General features: G+C 35.2%; 1 protein-coding gene across 1 annotated transcript in view; it reads right to left on the bottom strand.

Annotated features, from left to right (window-relative positions):
* antxr1c (ANTXR cell adhesion molecule 1c) overlaps nucleotides 1-19496 on the bottom strand; it is a 25766-nt gene extending 6270 nt beyond the window's left edge. Inside the window, exons 1-15 of the mRNA XM_016493120.1 lie at nucleotides 18847-19496; nucleotides 10878-10949; nucleotides 10631-10702; nucleotides 10470-10551; nucleotides 10356-10386; nucleotides 8256-8329; nucleotides 8090-8158; nucleotides 7770-7850; nucleotides 6698-6758; nucleotides 5578-5676; nucleotides 5379-5448; nucleotides 3444-3522; nucleotides 1658-1753; nucleotides 1358-1396; nucleotides 427-525 (exon numbers count right to left, since the gene is read on the bottom strand). Coding sequence (XP_016348606.1) covers nucleotides 427-525; nucleotides 1358-1396; nucleotides 1658-1753; nucleotides 3444-3522; nucleotides 5379-5448; nucleotides 5578-5676; nucleotides 6698-6758; nucleotides 7770-7850; nucleotides 8090-8158; nucleotides 8256-8329; nucleotides 10356-10386; nucleotides 10470-10551; nucleotides 10631-10702; nucleotides 10878-10949; nucleotides 18847-18992 — 1170 coding nt within the window. The 5' untranslated portion in view covers nucleotides 18993-19496. The remainder of the gene's footprint in view (nucleotides 1-426; nucleotides 526-1357; nucleotides 1397-1657; nucleotides 1754-3443; nucleotides 3523-5378; nucleotides 5449-5577; nucleotides 5677-6697; nucleotides 6759-7769; nucleotides 7851-8089; nucleotides 8159-8255; nucleotides 8330-10355; nucleotides 10387-10469; nucleotides 10552-10630; nucleotides 10703-10877; nucleotides 10950-18846) is intronic.
* Between the last annotated feature and the right edge of the window lie 1270 nt (nucleotides 19497-20766).

Raw genomic sequence — 20766 nt, 5'->3', positions numbered from 1 at the left:
TAGAGTGATTTCTGAAGATCATGTGACACTGAAGACTGGAGTAATGATGCTGAAAATACAGCTTTGATCACAGAAATAAATTACATTTTTAAATATATAATCATATAATTATTTGGAATTGTAAAAATATTTCACAATATGACTGTTTTTTTCTGTATTTTTGATCAAATAAATGCAGCCTTGGAGAGCAGAAAACACTTCTTTTAAAAACATTTAAAAAAAATGATTCCAAACCTTTTACTAGTGGTGTATATATAATTAATTATTAATGAATATTAATAATATTTATCTGATATAATTACTATAAGACACTTATTCTTCTACACTTTATTTAGTAAAGTTCCGAGTGTTGTGAATGTGTTATTTCAATAATAATCGCATGACACATTTTTCTCGAACTATGGCTCTTCTTTTGAGGAATCCCACCTCCATTCGTTTAATTCCTCCAACTCCCCGACCGCCGTAATACGATGCATCCACTGTGGGCCATTTCTTCTTTGGCATCCCATCCTCATCATCTGACTCCTGAAGAGGAAAAACACGTTACATAATTTGAAGAAGCACGGGAGATACTAAACATCTGCTCGCAGGCGTAAACTGCCAGTGTTTATTTGACATGTTGATGTTGTTATTCTCAAAGTCATCTGATGGTTTTCATTAAAGTCTCTTCATGAATCTCACACTAACATCCACTACTCATTATTTATAGCAGTTAAACTACAGTCACACTTACTGTAAGTTACTAACAAAAAGAACAAAGCTGACCTGACTAAGTAGCATACTTACTACTGAACTAGGGAGCGGATTGAGACACAGCAGACTAAAAACTTAAAAAATACATCAACTTCTAGTTATCTTTTGGTTTTTTACCTCATATCATTGCCTTCCTAAAATAAAAAGGCAGCTATGTGTTTTTATAAAATAAATAAATTATATAATTAAAAAAATAAATGATAAAAATGTGTATATTATGAAAAGTATTTACTTTCTACGAAATACTAACTACAATTTTTTATTAATCTCATCGCAAGATGAAATAATATTTAAATACTATTTAAAAATGACATGTAATTTTGGACCGCGAAATGTAAAATAGTGTACAATTAATGAATATTACATGACAGAATGTTTAAATATTATTTAAAAAATTACATGTCATTTCAGAGCAGAAATATAAATAATGACAAATTGGGTACAATTTTTTAACATAATTTATTAATGCTAAATAATTAACTAATGTGTTCTATCTATATCTATCTCAAAACTTAGTTCAGTCATTTCTGTGTGGCTCGGTCCAAAGATCATCTAATCAGATTTTGGACAAAATTGCATAGTAGCAGATAAAGCTGTAACTTACTGTCTCTGGAGGTGGAGGAGGTGGAGGTTCCTTGATCACCTGTGGAAAGATGTGTGAAATAGTGAGACATAAATCACAAAACCAAAAACACAAGTCACATTATACACATAATACAGCATGTTCAATCATGGCCTCGTTTGAGAAGAATTGACCAATTTTCTACTTTAAATCACTCAACTTCAGTCTTTCCCGCAAATCCATAAGCCTTTGGATCCCAGATTAAACACCTTATACTGGAAGATGTGTCGTGAGAACGTATGAAGGCGGATATTTAAGACGGTAAATGAGACGATGACTTACTACGGTGCAGCAAAGCGGCCAGAACCACCACATGAACAACAGAGCCAATAGCAGAAACAACACCAGCAGGGTGATCAGGAGGATGGTGCCGTCAAACTGCAGAAGAAACGACATCAAAGAAGAGAGAGCATCGGCACCATTATTATACTTCACCAACAAACAAGTAATGCCATGTTGTTATTTGACCTTCAAGAACAATGTAATCTCCTAATTTTGTTAATTGACTAATTAACTAACGATTTTTTATGATAATGAAGATGAGGTTAAAAATTCGCATTATAATTCAAATTAACATAAGGTTTAAATGTTATTAAAATTTTGCATGTCATTTCTGTCAGTAGACCTTTGTCAGTGTAGAATGGCCTTTTAAAAATATTGACTAAATTGACAGAACATTTTCATCAAAAGGCAAGCTCTGACTACCAAAAACCGTGTAACCTCACTGTTAAAAAGTATGTCATGGGAAAAGAATGGGAAGAGCACAGTGCATTTGTAAAGTATTTCGAGAAGAAGCGCTTCATAAAAAGTGATTCTGTGGTTGTGGGCATGAAGCCTGCTCAGAGAGAATCAGAGACAGCATCTTTGCCTGCGGTTTGGCCCTTGATGTGTGTGTGTTTTTGGGGGGAAGGGGTTTGTGAAGAGAAAATGACGATAGGGGACGACCTGAACGTGAGGAGAGGAGAACGCAAAGAAAATAAGGGGTTACGAAGTAAAAGACCACCCATACATTTGACATGAACTCAATAATTTATATATGTAACGTAATTACAATCATATACAGTATAATAGCTATATTTAGTTATAGCGACTACAGTACGTTAATGAAAGTAATTAAAGTGTGACACCTAAAAACATTTTGAGGAAAAAAAATTTATGTGAGGAAACAATTTTGCATGTGAAATGCTAAAGGAACCACGAGAGTATAAGATTTATTCTTAAGGAAAAAAAAATATTTTTTTTTTATATATCTAGCATTTTTCACAGTAAATGTAAAATGGTATAAATTAATGAGTATGACAACATGTAAATATTGTTAAAAAATTTTTTTTAACTTTTTTCAGTAAAATGAATGAATATGACATAAAATAATGTTTAATTACTATAAAAAAATACATTTAATTTTCAGAGCAATGTAAAATGGTATAAATGAATATTACATGACAAAATAATGTTTACATATTATTAAAAAATTACATGTAATTTTTGCCTGTAAAAGGAAAAGATGTTTAAAAATCAAATGAGGTCTAAATATTATTAAATATTCTATTAAATATTATTAGTTTTTGTAAACAGTAAAATGTAAAATGGTGCAATTTAATGAATATAACTTGACAAAACAATATTTAAATATAAAAAATATTATATTTTTGTCAGTAAGATGGAGTAAAATGAATGAATATGACGTGACAAAATAATGTTTACATATTATAAAAATGACGTACTCTTTGTCAGTAAAATGTTGTAAAATAATGAATATGACGTGACAAAATAATGCTTAAATATTTTAAAAGATTACATGTACGTTTTTCAGTAAAATTTGAATTGGTGTAAATTAATGAATATGATATGACAAAATGTTTAAATATTATTTACATGCAATTTTTCACAGTAAAATGGCGTAAAATTAAGGTATATTAGATGACAAAATAATATTTAAATATTATTAAGAAACTGCATCCCATTTTTCAAAATGAATGAGCAAATCTGAAAATGAATTAGCATTTTATATTTGTAGTTTGTGCTGTAGTTCGGCTGGATGTGATGTTGTGTTTGTAGTCAGACTTACACACTCGGTTGTGGTTATGTGAACGGAGCTGGTGATAAACGACAGACCCTCGTTCATGCTGACTTGCAGGTACACCACCCTGAAGTGCAAAGACCAAACATAAATTTTCATACCCATATTTGTCACTTTGAAAGCCAGCAAATCCTTTAACGTTGTACAGCAGGGTCCATAAAAGCAGAAAACAAGACCAGCGGGATTTAGAGAGACACGAGACATGCGTGCCAAAAACAACCCCACTACATTTCTCTTTCATTTTTTACAAAAAGATGTGTTTGCATATCTTTAGGTCTATGAAAAATGCCTTCCAGACCATAATTGGCAGCCTCGCAGAGCTCTGCAGGGTGCTGGTTAACTTCTGTTGTAGTCAGCTGTCTAGTGTCTCAAACATCCGATAAAAACAGCTTTCCAAATGTTCAGCATTCCCGCCGAGGTTTGTCTCCCAACACACAGAGGCCCAAGTCTGACAGATAAGACCATTTTCTCTGATGAAGAGCATCTACTTCAGATTAGGTTCACATTCCTCTGTGCAAAAACTTAATGATGAACAGCCTGAAGTTTTGCCAGCCAATCATTACTGAGGAAAATAAAGGGTTCTAAATTCTGATTGGATGAGAGGTTGGGAGAATTGTTTATTTCGATTATTATTAATAAATCAAATCAAATTAACACCAAGGTTATTTTAGTTAGTTAAAACAAACATTTTTGTTACCTGTAATTTAAAATATATATAGATTTTTTATTTAGTGTATTAAAATAACTCAAACTAAAACTGAAATAAAAATGATATTTACGTATTTAAAAAACTAATAAAAATGACAAAAACAGAACAAAACTTAAAATGAAAACAAAATATTAATTCAAAATATTAATAAATACTGACTAACACACACAATATATTGATAGCATATCAGCCAATATAAGATAATTGATCAGCACCAATAAATATTGTATATACACTGAATAAAGTAATTTATTTTGGAACTATTTTTTACCCAGAAATTGCTAGTAAATTTCACAAATACAGTAAGAAAAGGCAAGTAACACATTGAATTAAATATGAATTTAAGGTAGAAAGGATACAATAATATTTTCTTGTAAAATGTAGTCCAGTAAAGTTATTTTTGTTTAATTTAAACTTTCAAAAATATTTATTTTCTAACAGAGTTTATCGGTTGATATTTGATAATTGTGTGGGTTTTACATAAATATTATTTTTGCCACCATCTAATACTAATTTAAAGGTAATATTTAAAACTTAAACAAATCACACTTTTAATTGTAATATTTACTGTATACTGTAATATTGTAATGCCTAGTAACTAGATTTCACTAGAATTCCCTTTTTTTTTTTTGGTCATAAAATGAAAATATTTATTGGTTTATCGATATCAATCAGAATTTTTAATTAAACATTGACCACAAACTCAAAGAGGTAGAGAAGCACTAGCTTATCGTCTAGTTATTTAGAAAACTTAATCTGTGAAGAATAAAAATATGTATATGTAACATCAAAAATCTTTACACTTTAAACTCAGGAACGGGAAAAAAAAAAGTTCTTGATAAGATGATTCTGAACCTAATATGCTGTATCAGTGTTGAATGTAAAGCAGAAGCGGGGGAGAAAATATAGATCCTCTGGGGTTTATGGGAACAGCAAATGGATGAGGAATAAAGAAAAAGAGAGAGTGGGTGTGATGAACACAATGATTTCTGAGGAACTATCAGCTTTTAATGGCTCCTCAGAGCCTCTGACTTCATGTAAAGCTGTGACTCTTTGGATTCGAAAGGAAAAAGAAGGCCACGATCAAGCCTGGATCAACAGCATGACCTCACAGCTAAAACAGCGAGCTGCGCAGGAAGTGGAATGTGACCTTTGACAGGGATCATAAACACGGCCTAATGCATGGCAGACCTGTTCGTCAGCCTCGCACTTACTTTCCAACTTCATCTATAACAGGCGCGGGGCACAGCAGGAACGTGTCCTCAACGCTCGCAGGCTTCTCGTCTGTAAACAGAAGAATAACTTGTTCAGTGTTTAGCAAACCAAGCCAAAATGAGTGATAAATGTAGCGATATATGTTCATTTTTCATGACGAAAAACTACTCCGATTGATTTTAGGGGGAGAACACTCACTGAGCGTGACTGTGTCGTTGATTTTGAAGCTGCACAGGACCTGGTCTATGTTTCTGGCATGTCGAAATCCATTCCCTCTCACCACCACTTGAAATGACTCTGAAACACAGATTCCCAGTCGCTGCTCAATAAATGGTGATAAATCCTCACAGAAGACTTCTAATGATGTCAATTCCCTCAGAAACATCCACTGTATTTTCAGCACACGAGTCAATGCCTTCCTGCTGAAATCATCAGAGCTCGAGGAATGCTGGGTAATATAAAACCACAATGATATAAACTATATACAGTAAATGCGTCTGACAGACTGTCATGTTCAATACCGGAATTGTACCTAAGATTATTTTATGTTAACTTACTTATTTCGATTTGAGTAATTATACACCTGATGGTCTATAAATGTGTGCACCTTTAATGTTTACATCTAAATCTAGGCCGAAAGATGCTGTGTGCAATAGGGGTGCAAATTACTCACGGTTCAGTTTGTATCACGGTTTTAGGGTTTTACGGTACGGTTCGGTATGTGCTATGTTTAGGGAAAAATAAAGAAAATAAGAATAAATAATCTACCTACAAGCAACAGCACAAAGATACAAATAATATAAACAGTGCTTTTTTTTGTTTTTAGGTACAGAAATTGAATAAAGTAATCAAAAGTAAAATAACATTGCATATTTGACTGTATAAATTAAAGATGAATCCTTATTAAAGTTACAAAAGCTATTCAATCAAGAGCAGTGAGTGATTTCCTTGTCTTTTTTTTGTTGTTGTTGTTGTTCATAGCTGTTGTTGAACTCTTATTGGGAAGCCAGAATGCGTATCCATCGAACTCTGACTGTTTTACCTGTTGTTATTTTTAACAAGCCATATTACAGATGCGCTGTCAGATTTAAGTTGAACCGCAGTGCAAGTGCGTGCCGAACCGTGGGTGGAGAATAGTAGTTTGATTTTTTACAGAGAACTGTTACACCCCTAGTATGCAAGTATGGAAATTAAATGAATCATCAAGCGTTATAAAGATTTATGGCACATACATAATCCACAGAGAGATTAACAAGAACATTTGATATTGCCGTCAAATTTTTTTACATTTTTTTTTTAAACAAATTTATTTTCATACCTCCTGCACAAACACTGGATGGCTCTGCTGCCAATATCTCGATGCAAGATTTTTTGATGATCTAAAAACATAACATATTTCATTCATATATTTTATTTATTTATATATACATATAATATATATATTTACCAGTTTTCAATCAGAAATTGTTAGTAGATTTCACATATAATTACAAAGAAACTGCAAGATTAACATTGGATTAAATGTTAAATTTTGAAGTAGAAAACCTGAAACAGGATTTTTCTTGTAAAATAAAACAAATATTTGTTTTATTCAGAACTTCAAATAATCATTTTTTTTACAATGTAAAAAACAATAACAATTTTTACTAAATGTATTTTTTTTACTAATAAATTATATTAAATACTAAAAAAATAAATTAAACACTAATAAATTATATAATAATTCTGCATATGTAATTTCTGCATTGGTACCAATGGTCTCTGTGATCAGCCTTGGGAAATACAGTTTTGAGCAATATTTTAAAAATATCAACAAAAACAATATTTTATACTCAGTGTTACAGAGTATACAAATTTTCATCAGTCTACGAATGGCTTATCTCTTTGTATATTAAATAATTAAAATTATATAAAAATTCTGTCATCATTTACTCACCTTCATGTCGTTTTGTAAATCTTCGAAACACAAATGAATGAATCCATATGAATCGAGCAGTTTAATCCAAGACTTGTGAAGAGATTAAATTGCTTTATATGATGAACAGATATAATTTAGGCTTTTAATTCTCATATAAACAATTCATATGGATTCATTTTATGATCACTTTATGATCTTTTAAGTTTTGGTTACCTGGACATTCAATGAAGGTACACAAACCTCTCGGTTTCATTAAAATGATCTTAATTTGTGTTTTGACGATTAACCAAAGTCGTATGGGTTTGGAACGGTATGAGGGTAAGTACATGATGAGAGAATTTTCATTTCTGGGGAAGTTTGGTTATAAGTACCGCTGACAAAAACCCACACTTCAGCTTAAAGTAAGGAACATGCATCTTAGAAAATGTACAAAATGCACTTTTAATTAATCTTCCACATAGCTTCAGTTTACCGAGTCAATCATTCCTCTCAGCGCCTGGAATCCTCCCAAGACGGGAAACACGTGCTTACTGGTGTCCGCTATGGTAGCCAGCTAGAACAGGACAAATAGGTGTTTATTTACAGCTCATCTAAGCCTGGATTGGTTGATCTGATCTGTTTCCTCCATATAAAGTGCATTGTTTATAAAGAATTACATTCTCTGTTAAGTGCATACTTGAGGAAGAGTCTCCAACATTGTTTGTTAGAAGGAAGTACTTATTGAAGCTTCAATGCAAGTTCAAGACAAAGAGGCTTTTAAAAACATCAACAAAAGATCATCGTCATTATTACCTGCGTTTCATTAAAGTCCTTAACTCCAACACAATACACGATTGCACCCAATGCCCGAGCTCGTGCCGCCTGGTGAGATATCAATCAATCGTAATGAAAAGACTGTGAGTCTTTAGATAGATGTACAAATGTCTGCAGAATGAATGCTGAACTTCAAGCCTGTTACCTCTTGTTGAGCTGCTGTCAGCTGATGTTCTTGAAGCTCACCGTCCGTCAATGCAATTATGACACTTGCAGTTCCTACAAAGTGGAGTGAAGATTGTCAGGTAATGGCAAACTGTAATAGAGTTTAATGGAATCAACATTAAACTGACTTGAGCTGAATAATGACGCCACTGTCTTCTGTAGAGCTGCTTATAGCTGAATTGAACTTGTATCAAAATTGATGAATTTTACACAGTTGTTGAACTGACTGAATCAATACTGAACTGACTTAAAGGGATAGTTCACCCAAATTTCTGAAAATTCTGTCATCATTTACTCAAGTTGTTCCAAAGCTGTATCAGCTTCTTTCTTCTGTTGATCACGAAAGAAGACACTTTGAGGAATGTTGGTAACAAAACAGTTGACGGTAGCCATTGACTTCCAAAGTTTGGGAAAATTATACTATGGAAGTTAATGGCTACCGTTAAGGATGCAACGATTCACTGTAGGGTTGGGCCGATAGACGATGCCATCGTCCATCACCATTGGCTGACAGACTGTCAGCTTAACATCGTGATTCCTTGGCCCCCCCCCCCCACCACCACCCCCTCTCCCGCAATCCACCGCATCCCAGTTCCGTGTTCGGAAAGGAAATGAAGTGTACTACGGAAACCCTAAAGGGAATAAACGTCACTCCTCCTTTTCTCCTTCCAGAGCTCCTCCATGGGACTCAAGACCGGTGAGTGGTGCAGGTTAGGGTTGGGCCGATAGACAATGCCATCGTCCATCGCCAATGGCTGACAGCCATCACGATGTTAAGCTGACATCGTGATTCCCCCCCACCACCACCACCCCCTCTCCCGCAATCCACCGCATCCCAGTTCCGTGTTCGGAAAGGAAATGAAGTGTACTACGGAAACCCTAAAGGGAATAAATAGCCTATGCGATGGGAGGATAAAAAAAATATTTCAATAATTTTTCTCGCAATTATATCGTTGGGTAAGTATAGGCGACTGTATATAAATTGGGGGCATCAGGGAGCCGCTATTGAAACCGCTTTCGATTGCGCGCTTTCATTTTACTTTCACTTTCACTTTTGAGATTCGCGATCACAAGGACTCTATACTATGGAGCGGCAGTACTTACGACACATTTTACAAGATTAGATGTTTGTCAGTGGTGCTCAGGATCTGCAAATCATTCGCCATCGTCCTATCAGACATTTCTCCTTACTCTGTGTATGTGGTGAGTGAACTTTCATGTACTGTAATGCAACAGGCTACCGCTAGCAAGCAATTTGGTAGACATCGCCCAACCCTAATTCACTGAACTCACAATGCGATACGATTCACGATACTAGTTTCACGATATGGTTTTCTCACAATTTTTCTAAACAAAATGAAATTTAAGACAAATTATAAATGAGAAAGTGTCTTTTTATTTTGAGTTTTTATTACAAAATGCTGCATATTTCTTTGTGAAATTTAAATATCTTTTATGTCAAATAGCAAAACCAAACTGAAATTTTACAGGGGTCATGAACTGCCTTTTTAAAATGATTTTGTACTGTTCTCTGAGGTCCACTTATAATGCTATCAAGATTTTTACATAAATAACATCATAATTTAGAAGTAAAAGGCTATTTTCTGTCCTGTTTTAACCCCTCTCATCAGAACGCTCTGTTTGAAAAGACGTTACTGTCAGATCCAGATATAGTTGCACAGCATTGTCTTTTAGTTTCAATCTTTCTGAAAATCCTGCGTCGAATTGTACCTTATTTGTAAACAAATCCGCGGTAAAATTAAGTGAACAAAGAACCAAGTTCTTACTGACGCGGTCTGGATCTTCATTAAAAATAAAGCTCATCCACTCTTTCCTAACGTTGAGATCAGAAGGAAGGCAATGCAAAGACTGTGTTTCCACAACTAGCTGCCGTCAACTGTTTGTAATTTTCATTTTTGGGTGAACTATGCTTTTAAATTTAAATAATGACAATTTATTGAAGAAGTTGCATCATTGATTCTGTTATGTTCCTGTTTATTACAGTGAAGCTGCTTTGAATGTAATGTATAAAGCGCCATATAAATAAAGGTGACTTGACTTGTCTTTAACAGAAACCTACCAAAGTTTTCCTGGTGTATTTGTTCATTTGCCTGTGAATAAAGATTAGATAATAGTGTTAAAGAGACATTAAAACAAGCACATTTGAATGATAACTTTAATTTGAACATTTTACCTTTTCTAGACCAAGATGCATAAATGTATCTCCACCTGGGATCTCTCGTCTCAGAGCATTCAGGCCTTTTCTTATGGTCTCCCTTTGGAAAGTGAGAACAAAAATGAGAAGAATGAAATAAACTAATATTTTGCAGCACTAGAAGCCGTGTCTTTCGGCACCTGTTTTCAGTGAGTCTCATGATTGTGTTTCCTCTGGTTGAGAACACGATGAAGGACATCCGCAGCATAGGGCTGTGAGACGATGAAAAACAGACCAGAAATGGTTATAATTTAACAAAATTTGTAAAATGCATTCGTAAAATCATCCATGACCTATTTCAGAAATCTTACGCAATTGGATAATGTCAACAAAAACAAGCCATTTGAGACCGATAGTGTGATTCAGGGCATTTGTTTGTTTTAGTACCTGGTGAACTTCTCAGCCAAATGTTCGACAAAAGTGTAGATTTCATGCCAGTGGTGTTTGACACTTCCTGACCTGAGGAGAAAGAGGTGAAATAATCAGTAAATGGGATGTTTCTGCTTTTAAATGCATCAGATCAATACAACTGAGAATCCCTCCAGTTAACTATTGGCACTTTCGACGTTATGCAGTCTCTTAGCAGAGCCATCTAATTTTGCCCCCTATTGTTTTTCCCTGAGGCGCAGCTGTAAACGCTCTATGACAGCTGGTCATTTCCCGTCTCAGTCCCTGAGAGGCAACCTGTGGTAATTCATTAGTGCTGGATGACACATGGGAAATGAGCTAATTGAGTCTACTGATCTGTGCTTCAGTCAGTTTGACTTAATTGACGAAACATGCAGCAGAAATAGGCTCTGCATTGTGTAAATCTCATTCCCTGGCTGATGTAACTCGTTTAGTCTGAGAGCCAGATATAACACTAACTGGCCTGTTCTATGAAACTGGTGCCTTGAAAAGGTGATTTTAAAGTACATTTCTATAAGATTTCAGATGAAGTGATTATGCATTGTCTCATCTCATGATATATGAATACATTTTAAAATATGTTGGCTTCAGTGCAGTAACATAGGTTGGACATTTTTAAAATAGTAACATTTAATTTACCATCCTTGTGCTCAAGATTGTGAAACTTACTGTTTACTATACAAAGTCATGGTAAAAGGGTTGATGTTACAATCATCCTCTACTGAAAAGCATAACAAAACATTAGATAAAAATGGGTGCATTTTAAATTTTCCTTGGAGAGTTTAATTCCTGAAACTATAATGACATTAAATAAAAAAAGGGGAAAATATAATGCTAATGGAGTTGATGTATATTCTGGAACACATTTTTCAATAATACATTATATCAGCTAAAATCTAAACATACATATAAAGTAAAATAAATGGGGGAAAAAAGTTTTTATTAGTGCTGTAAAAACGATGAATCGCGTCCAAAATAAAAGTTTTTGTTTACATAATATATGTGTGTTTACTGTGTATATTTATTATGTATATATAAAGACACACACATACAGTATATATTTTGAAAATATTTACATGTATATATTTATATTCATATAATTTATATTATATATAAATATATTTCATATATAAACATAACATATTTTTCTGAAATATATACATGCATGTGTGGGTATTTATATATACATTATAAATATACACAGTACACACACATATATTCTGTAAACAAACACTTTTATTTTGGATGCGATTAATCGCGATTAATCGTTTGACAGCACTAGTTTTTATATGTGGATCAAATGTGCATACTTGCTATTACAGCAAGAAGTGTTAGCGATGGGGACAGACCAAAAGAAAATCTTCATGAAATCAAATTAAAGTTACTAGATTTTTGCTAATACGTTAAAGAAATTACAACAAAGCCGGTCAAAAGTTTGGAATAATTACGATTTCTAAATGTTTTTGAAAGAAGTCTCTTCTGCTCACCAAGTCTGCATTTATTTGATCAAAAATACAGTAAAATAACATTAATATTGGGAAATATTATTACTATTTTAAAAGAAATGCTTCCTTTTTTAATATATGTTAAAATGTAATTTATATCTGTAGTGGCAAAGCTGAATTTTCTGCAGCCATTACTTCAGTCTTCAGTGTCACATGATCCTTCAGATATAGTAAGACATAGCAAAAGATTACAATTATTGCACATTTTACGATTTGGACCCATTTTGTAGTATGACCCAACTCTCCTTGTTAGACAAGGCTTCAAAAACAAACTCGTCTGGATCGATTTTATTGTTGCTGATAAAATGATCCATCTTAAAAAAAGCTGTTTGCTTTCCTCCAGAGAAATGCTAAGCCAATGACTCTGTTTTATCCTGAAGGAGAGCGATGAATGCTCCCAAAAACCTCTTTCTGGAACGGCGTGGGAGGAAGATGTTTTTATAACACAGTCAACAAAAGACGGGCCAGCACACAGCCAGCATGCATACCATAAGTGACACAGAGATGAACGTTGGCGAGAATATGCAGGTCATGCTAAGGGCTTGCCACAGTTTTTAACTTCAGATTTTCGAACATCACAATGGACGCTGTTTGTGTTGGAAGCGGGACTTTCTTGAGGTAACAGCAATCATGGGATTGGTGCCTAGCTTGCAGTTTTCTCACCTGTGCAAACAGCGTTAGGAAAGGAAGTGGTCTATTCTCAAGTGAGATCCTTGATGAAATATGTTGTGGTGCCCCTCTTTGATCTAATTTTAATGGGTTATACTAAACCATATAAAGCTCAAGATGTCCAACAGCGACATTTTAACTCTGAAGATGATCCTAATTCACAGAGAAAGGAATTAGGAGCGATCCGCAAACAGCTACGTCATCTTTTAAATGACCCTCAAAACTCATGTTTTCTACAGTTACACAACTCTTTGTATAGAAAGCTGCACATATGTTAAGACATGTGAAAGTCATTGCGGTTTGATGCAACAAGAGCCAAAACAGGAAGACTCATTGGAGGAATATTTGGAAGAGGGATAAGTAGAAAAGTGTGCTGCTCTTACAGGTCTCATCTGCTCTGAGATCAGTCTTCCAGTCTCTTCCCCGAGATCGAATCCTAAACTGACTTTTCATATCTGCGTTTCTGCCAGAGCCAAAAAACAAAACATAGCTCATAAAAAGCTTCTCCTTGCTGTCGAGTGCAGTTACCTGCCGGCGCTTCAGATTAAAGGAGGTTTGTAAAATGCTAATAATAATGTTTCAAGTACAGAGAGGACCAGAAAACGTGACTGTCGGTTTAGGTTTATGTGAAGTCAGCATTAGCTCTCTTTCTTCCTGCTTTATAATGCCTGAGACATAGTAAGAATATTACGGTGACATTTCCCTGACACTGCTGTTTTAACGGCTCCTCCAGGTCCTCAAACATCTTCTAGGCCTAGAGCAGTTTAACAGAACAAGTCTGGATGCTCTCCTCAGTGTTTATAAACAGCCTTAAAGGCGCCATAAGCTTTTTTTTTTTTTGCAATAGTACACATAAAATATTAAAATAAATCCGTGTTGTGAGGAATCCTAACTCTCTCTGTGACACTCCTAAACTCTGTAGACAACAAAAAAACAGTTTTGCTATCGAAATAGTTTCCTGTGAGTCATATTGCTGCTTTTTTTTAGGTTGGCTGAAATTTGGACAACATTGGCCCCATTGGGAAAATGTGACTTTTTTGCTCCAAATCTGTACCTATACATACAATTCACTCTAGTTTCCAGCTGAAATTAAGACTAGTGACAGTAAAACACCAACAACTTTGGTCCTTTTAATGCAAATTATGATTACAGGGGCAGATTGTTGATTAATTTTCACACAGTTTTCACACAGGTCCTTGTGCAATACTATATGCTACAAGCTCAAAACACTTTTACTGCAGTTTATGATTTGTATCACATAACGAGCTCTATATATTTGGCTTCTCTGATGTAGTAAACTTGCTCGGTAGCTCACCCGGTACAGCATTGCATTGGTCATGTGAAGCGCTCTGGTACCAGTCCTGTGAAACACAAGTCACAATAAAATAGCTCAAAGACTTGTAGAAGCAAGATAAAATGACATGGTTGCTTCAGAAAATGCATTTTTATCTTATGTTTGCTTTTGTTAACACTATTTAATGTCGGGTTTAGCGTAGGTGGTATGTTGTTTTCGAGCACGATAGTGCATTAACCCTGTAGCGCCATTCACCACACATTTAATTCATTCTGCGATATGTGCCACAACTAGGGTTGTGACGGTGAGGACATTTTCCCACCGGTTAATCGATGTGTGACAACACCGGTAATACCGTTATCACCGTGGGGGCGGGACGTTCCCTCTTTTTCTCGCTTTCCTTTGCTTTTAAATTGCTTGTAAAAGCGGCGTGCGCATTTTACTTTCACTTTCAAATAGCGGCAATTCGGCGTAAAGCAATTGTTAATTTTTAGTTCGTTTGAATTTTCCCTATTTTTCTCGCTTTCCTTCACTTTTAAATAGCTTAAAAGCGCCGTGCGCATTTTACTTTCACCAAAATCACCTTAGATAAACGGCAAAAGTCAACAGGCTTTACAAAATCTAAAATAATGCCAAACAGGCACTTTTGCATTGTTGCATCGAAACTAAATCATCCGCCATTGTCTTTTCTGTCTCACCTCACTCTTCTTGTCAGTCAGCTCGACTCACTCTCCTCACTGGAGAAATTAAATCTGATCTGTGATGCGACTGTCGTTTGGCACGCTGCATTGAGCAGCCGCGTTCAGTTTTTAATTGTAGTGTCTGTTCTTTTACTGAACTAAACGATTTTTATTACTACAAAAAATCAAAATGACGGTGGGGGTCGGTGCCGCGGTGGGCAAGTGACATAACCGGTGTTGCGGCTTAACACCGGTATCACCGTCAGCACCGTCTGCAAGCCTAGCCACAACCAATGTGATAAAATGTTGCCAGATCCACATTCATCTGTTTTGGATAAAACGAAATGTGCTTTTGGCGTCACTAACTGGTCATTTCAATTTGAAGGTGTTACGAAACATGCGAGAAGCAATGTAATATTATTTTGGCTGTCTGTTAGACAAAATAAATAAAAGACTACCTTTTGCATCTATTTGTAGGCATAATATGTGTGTATTTGTCAAATATCATTGTGGTGGGTATCAAAATGGCATCACCATAAAAAAAGGAAAAAATAAATAAATAAAATAAAATTACTCTGAATTTCTAAATTTTAGTCTTTCAGTTTTCTGTGCTGGTCTGAAAACACAAGCTCTCTGCATATCCGAATACTTTTCATGCCCTGGGTAAACTTTCTGGTCTTCATCCAGAAAGGAGATTTGTGGTGTGTGATAACATTTAACTAGGAATGCATGTCTCCTAAAACTGTTCCAGGAGCTTTACCGGTAGGTAAAGCTGAATTTGGGTGTATTAGCGGAGAAACTCGACATGGCTCTCAGAGAAGGGCTTGACATTTATGAATCATTGGTACACTACAGCTGTTATTCTGGCTGTTTTAAAACAGATGACTCGACGCCTGGGTTATCTTAAGCTAAACAACAGTTAGTGTGACCAAAACTATGATTAACACAGTGTTGTTTCAAAACAGTCGTGAAGTCGAAGTAAATCAGACCACAATATTTCCAGACATTGTTGACAGACAAAGGTTGTAATAAATAATTACCAATCCCAAGAGTCAGGTGGTCCGAGGGATGCACAGTGACAGTTTAAATGTAATACTCAAAAACTAAAAATACACCATTATTTACTTGCCCCCATGTCGTTTCACAATGTCTTCAATGGGATCCAATGTTATGTTATTTTGCACTTTATTGCCTTTAATTCATTTATGCGTTTGGTAGATGCTTTTATCGCAAGTGACTTACATTGCCTTTCAAATATAGATTTGATTCATTCAAGCATTCACTGGGAATCAAATCCATGACTTTGGTGTTGCTAACGCAATACTCTACTGTTTGAGCAGTACAGAAATGCATTATATGGACAAGGCGTTTTGCCCATTATATGGACAAAAAGTTATTCAAATCATTGTTTGTGTTTTATAGAAGGAAGTAAGTCAGGTTTGGAATGACTTGAGGGTGAGTAAATGATGACCAATTTGTCATTTTGTGTGAATTCTCTCTTTAAAGAACCTCTAAAGTGGCACAGACAAAAATAACCAGAGTTAAGTTCCTCTGAAAGTTCTCCCATGGACAGTTTCTTTGTTTTATTCCACTTGTTAAACAGCAGGCCATGGACTGGTAGACTAATTCTGAATCACTATCCAAGGCTGCCACTTCCCAGAAAGACTTTGGGCCACATGAAAGCAGAAGTGGAAGCAATGATGCCATGCTTGAAGGACAATCTTAAGGTCGAGTTACGTAATCATTTCTATAAATCTGGCCCTTTTTTAGCCCCACATTTTATTTTTATATAACCAATATTCCACTGATATGCTGGAACTTTCCACAACGATATGCAGGAAATAGAAAAATTGACTTTTAGGAAAGAGGATGCTTCATTTTAAACTTCTGTTTAAAGTCTGTTTTGCCAAGCGTTGACCATTGGTAATTGTTTTAGATTCCAATATTTTTTAAAGGTTAAAGATGTTCAAACTGAACTTTACTTACCTAGTGAATTTCAAGGACCTAATTGTAGACATTTTTTTTTTAATCTCATAATTTGATATTGTGAGGTTGAGGTGAGAATAATTCTTTTTCACAGATAAACATGCCAATTCCTCGAAAACAAATCCAGGAAAGCCTCTTCTCAGAAGCCCAATAATAGTGCACCTGAAGCCAAACACTCTTGTGCAATACAGCTGTTGTTTGTGATGCTTTGATACTTCAACTTCAGCTCATTTGGTGATAAAACAGATACAGAAAAAATTATTCTTTCATTCTTCCCTCTGTGCACGCAATGGCACAGTGATTAAACATACTGAATAATGCATGCACAGGAAATTACTTAAATTGTTGAAGTTGAAGGCTTGTAATGTTCTGGAAGGGTTGCAGATGTTCATGTGGGTATGTCTTCTGCCATCACATCATGAGAAAAATTTCCTCAGCTGATCAGTTCCAGAGTATGTTGCATGACACACGAAAATCAAATAAAATGTAGCACACAGGATTTATGATGCATTTGCTTGATGACAGCTGTGCACGCTGAACTTTCTGACACATGGTCAAACAATATCACTATCCTTTCATCAAAGAGCCGTCAACTTTGTGGTCATACGTCAAGCAAAAAGGGGACATTAAAACAGTCTAAACCAAATAAATACAAGACAACTCTCTCATGTCGCTGTTTCAAACAGCCCATACATTATCATGTGAGTCTCAGGAAACTAACAGCATATATGACAATAAAGACAAACTAGGCAGATTTGCTCAAGTCACACACACTGTAAAAAAAGTCATAAGGTGTATAAGTTATTTCAACCGACTTAAACAATCAAGTTGAATTTTATATAACTTACAAAAAAGTTTGAAATTCCTTAACTTATTAAGTAAAGTCATTACTTACTATATAATTTTTTACAGTGCATACAAAAAGGTGTAAATGTTCAATTAGACTAAACATTCTGCAAAGAATCTTCCCAGTTCAACACATACAAACCATGGGAAAGGATGTTGCTTTTCTGGGTCTGTTAAACAATGGTAAAGGATAAGAGGCAGGAAAAGGGAACCACAGAGGAATTAAGTTGTGACCGTCCAAAGTGCTTATTCAGCAAACTTCACATGTACCACCCATCTGCTCATCATTACACACACTCAGAGCACAAAACAACAAGTTGGCACAATAAAAAAATAAACTGGATGACTTATGTAAACTGTCACTGGTGCATAGTGCATTGTATTGTCTAGTATGTATTGCACTGCAAAATTGTCTCTCGCCCTTCCTTGAACTCTAATTGAACCCAGCCTAGTGATACCAAACAATGGACATCTAGTGAATAACTATTCTGATGTTGCGGAATTTGAGAAATTTGGGGAAAAGATGGAGGATGTGAGTGGAAATGTACTGGCCTACTTTATGTCTATAGTGTCTCTCAGCGTGGAAAACGCCACAAAAGCATCCCTAACATTTACACTTCATACAGATCAAGTTGCCTATATGTGAGAGACGGGTTTATGTTGGACACCAGAAAGTTTACCAGCTGTAAGACCAAAGAGATAACTTACAGATCGACTTTCCTTTAAGTGTAGGGAGATAGTCAAAGAGAGAGAGAGAGATCAGCCCGAGTCCTGAGACACGGGACCTGATTAAAAGATAACGGCACATTATTCCCTGGAGCAAATGGCAGTGAAAAGGAAAGGAGAGACAGAGAAAGAGAGAGAGAGAGAGAGAGAGAGAGAGAGAGAGAGAGAGAGAGATGGGATTCTTTGTTCACAAAACAACGCTCAAAACGATTGAATTATAAGTTAACAGTTAGGCTACTTACTTGTCAAGGACAAAATACAAGTCAAAGGCGCCCTGACATGATCTCTCCTCCTCCACATCATCCTCGGCTCTTGCAGATGGAAGCGTGAACAGCAAAAGTCCAAAGAAAAGTGCGCAAAGACACATTTTTACTACTAAACGTGCCATCGTTTCTTATTGCAAAAACATCAACCCTCAACAAAGCAGACGGCCATTCACATTATCCACAGAAAAAAGAGCCTTTGCTGAGATCCTGAGGGAAGGATGCACACAAAGACGAGGAGTTTTGCGGATGTTGACGCAGTCCTTACATCAGTCTGAAAACTCTTAACTCCAAACTTGAGATAACACGAAAACACGCTATTCCCAATATGTACTGCACAGAAAGCAGATGCACAGGAAAAACACCACAAAAAAAAAACGGGTTCCAAGTGTCTGTTCCGTTTTCTTTATATAAAACACTAGCCGGTTTGCTGTTTTGGGGAATTCTCAGGGACTGCTGCTGCACGAAATCCACGTGTTAAAAGGCCAGATGTATTGTTTCAAGCGCTTGATATTTGGTGTTAATGTGCAAAGCAAAGACGGAGTCGTTTGAGAAAAGAGCCCAGGCTCAGAGTGAGCTGGTGTCATATTTCTACCCCAGAAAAAAATTTGGGTCAGTTTCTTCTCTTTGAAGGTTTCCTCCCTTCCTTTGGATATGCAAAATATATGGTTGTTGTTTTTTTGTCCTGTTTTGTCTGCTAATGTTGAAATATTAATCTAAAATTAGCATATAAAAATATTTATTTTATACACATTTTATAGAATGTTTAGCTGAATATATGCCTTTCTTTATTTTTCCATCAGGGCCATCTATACAGTGGCCTATTTACTTTTAGGATTCATTAATTAATGAATTGTTTCTGTTTTATTTATTTTCTCCTTTCCTTGTGTGTACAGTTTCACTTCATTTTTTATTTTGTCAGTTTACTTTGTTACGCCAGTATAGTTGGCGTTAAGTGTTAATGTTATGTGTGTTTTAAGTAATTGAATCAGTCAACCACAAATCAGTCAATTCTGTTAAAACGCCCACTTGATAGTCTATAAACATTTGACAAATTCAAAAGACCCTAAATTCATTCATTTGAACAACCATCAAGTTATAAAAACAATAGTAAAAAATAAGTTTCAACAACGTCTGTGTGTTAGCTTATCCCTGTGAACAAAATTGACTCACATGATACATAATATCATATAATTTGACAAGAATCTAACAGTGCATTATGGTATATTATCTCTAGTCATGTAGGCTACATGAGTCGTACACACGTTATTGCGGTGCATTATAGGATCTTATGAGTGCAGTACATAACCTCCATATGGTTTCAGACATAAAAACCGACACCCGAGATACATACAGTATACTACATAGCAGATGAGTCGTTCAATGAAAGGGGCGTGTTTCTTCAGAAGATCAACGGGTCATTCTACAGAAACGTCCACTTTTCTGTCCCTAGACTCTTTGAGTTCAGCTCATGAAAAATGGGGACAAAAACAAAAGTGTTGCGTTTATAATTTTGTTCAGTGTAGTATAAGAGCATGACATAAAATAGCAGCGGACAATTGCAGTTTAGACAATGTACTGTACTTTGTTGTACATTTTAGTTGTTTTAGTTCAAATGTTTTAAAATGATGTTTATGTTCTTTTACTAACTGTTTTCACTAGTTGGCAAATGTATGCCAAATGTAACAATTTAGTAATTGTTTATTATAGCTGAAGAATAAGGGTGTTTGCTCTTATGTATGTCACTGGTGTTACATTGTGTCACTGGTGTTACTGTGTGTTTTTTTCTGTCACATTCTATAAAATGTGTCACATGTGACATGATAATAATTTTACATCTATTGAATTCTGCTACACTCAAGAGTTAAGATGTAAAGGATTGTATCATTACTTGTTTAT

Source organism: Sinocyclocheilus anshuiensis, unplaced genomic scaffold, assembly GCF_001515605.1.
Source record: "Sinocyclocheilus anshuiensis isolate Anshui unplaced genomic scaffold, SAMN03320099.WGS_v1.1 scaffold546, whole genome shotgun sequence".
Lineage (NCBI taxonomy): Eukaryota > Metazoa > Chordata > Actinopteri > Cypriniformes > Cyprinidae > Sinocyclocheilus > Sinocyclocheilus anshuiensis.
This window is presented reverse-complemented; position numbering and strand designations above follow the sequence as displayed.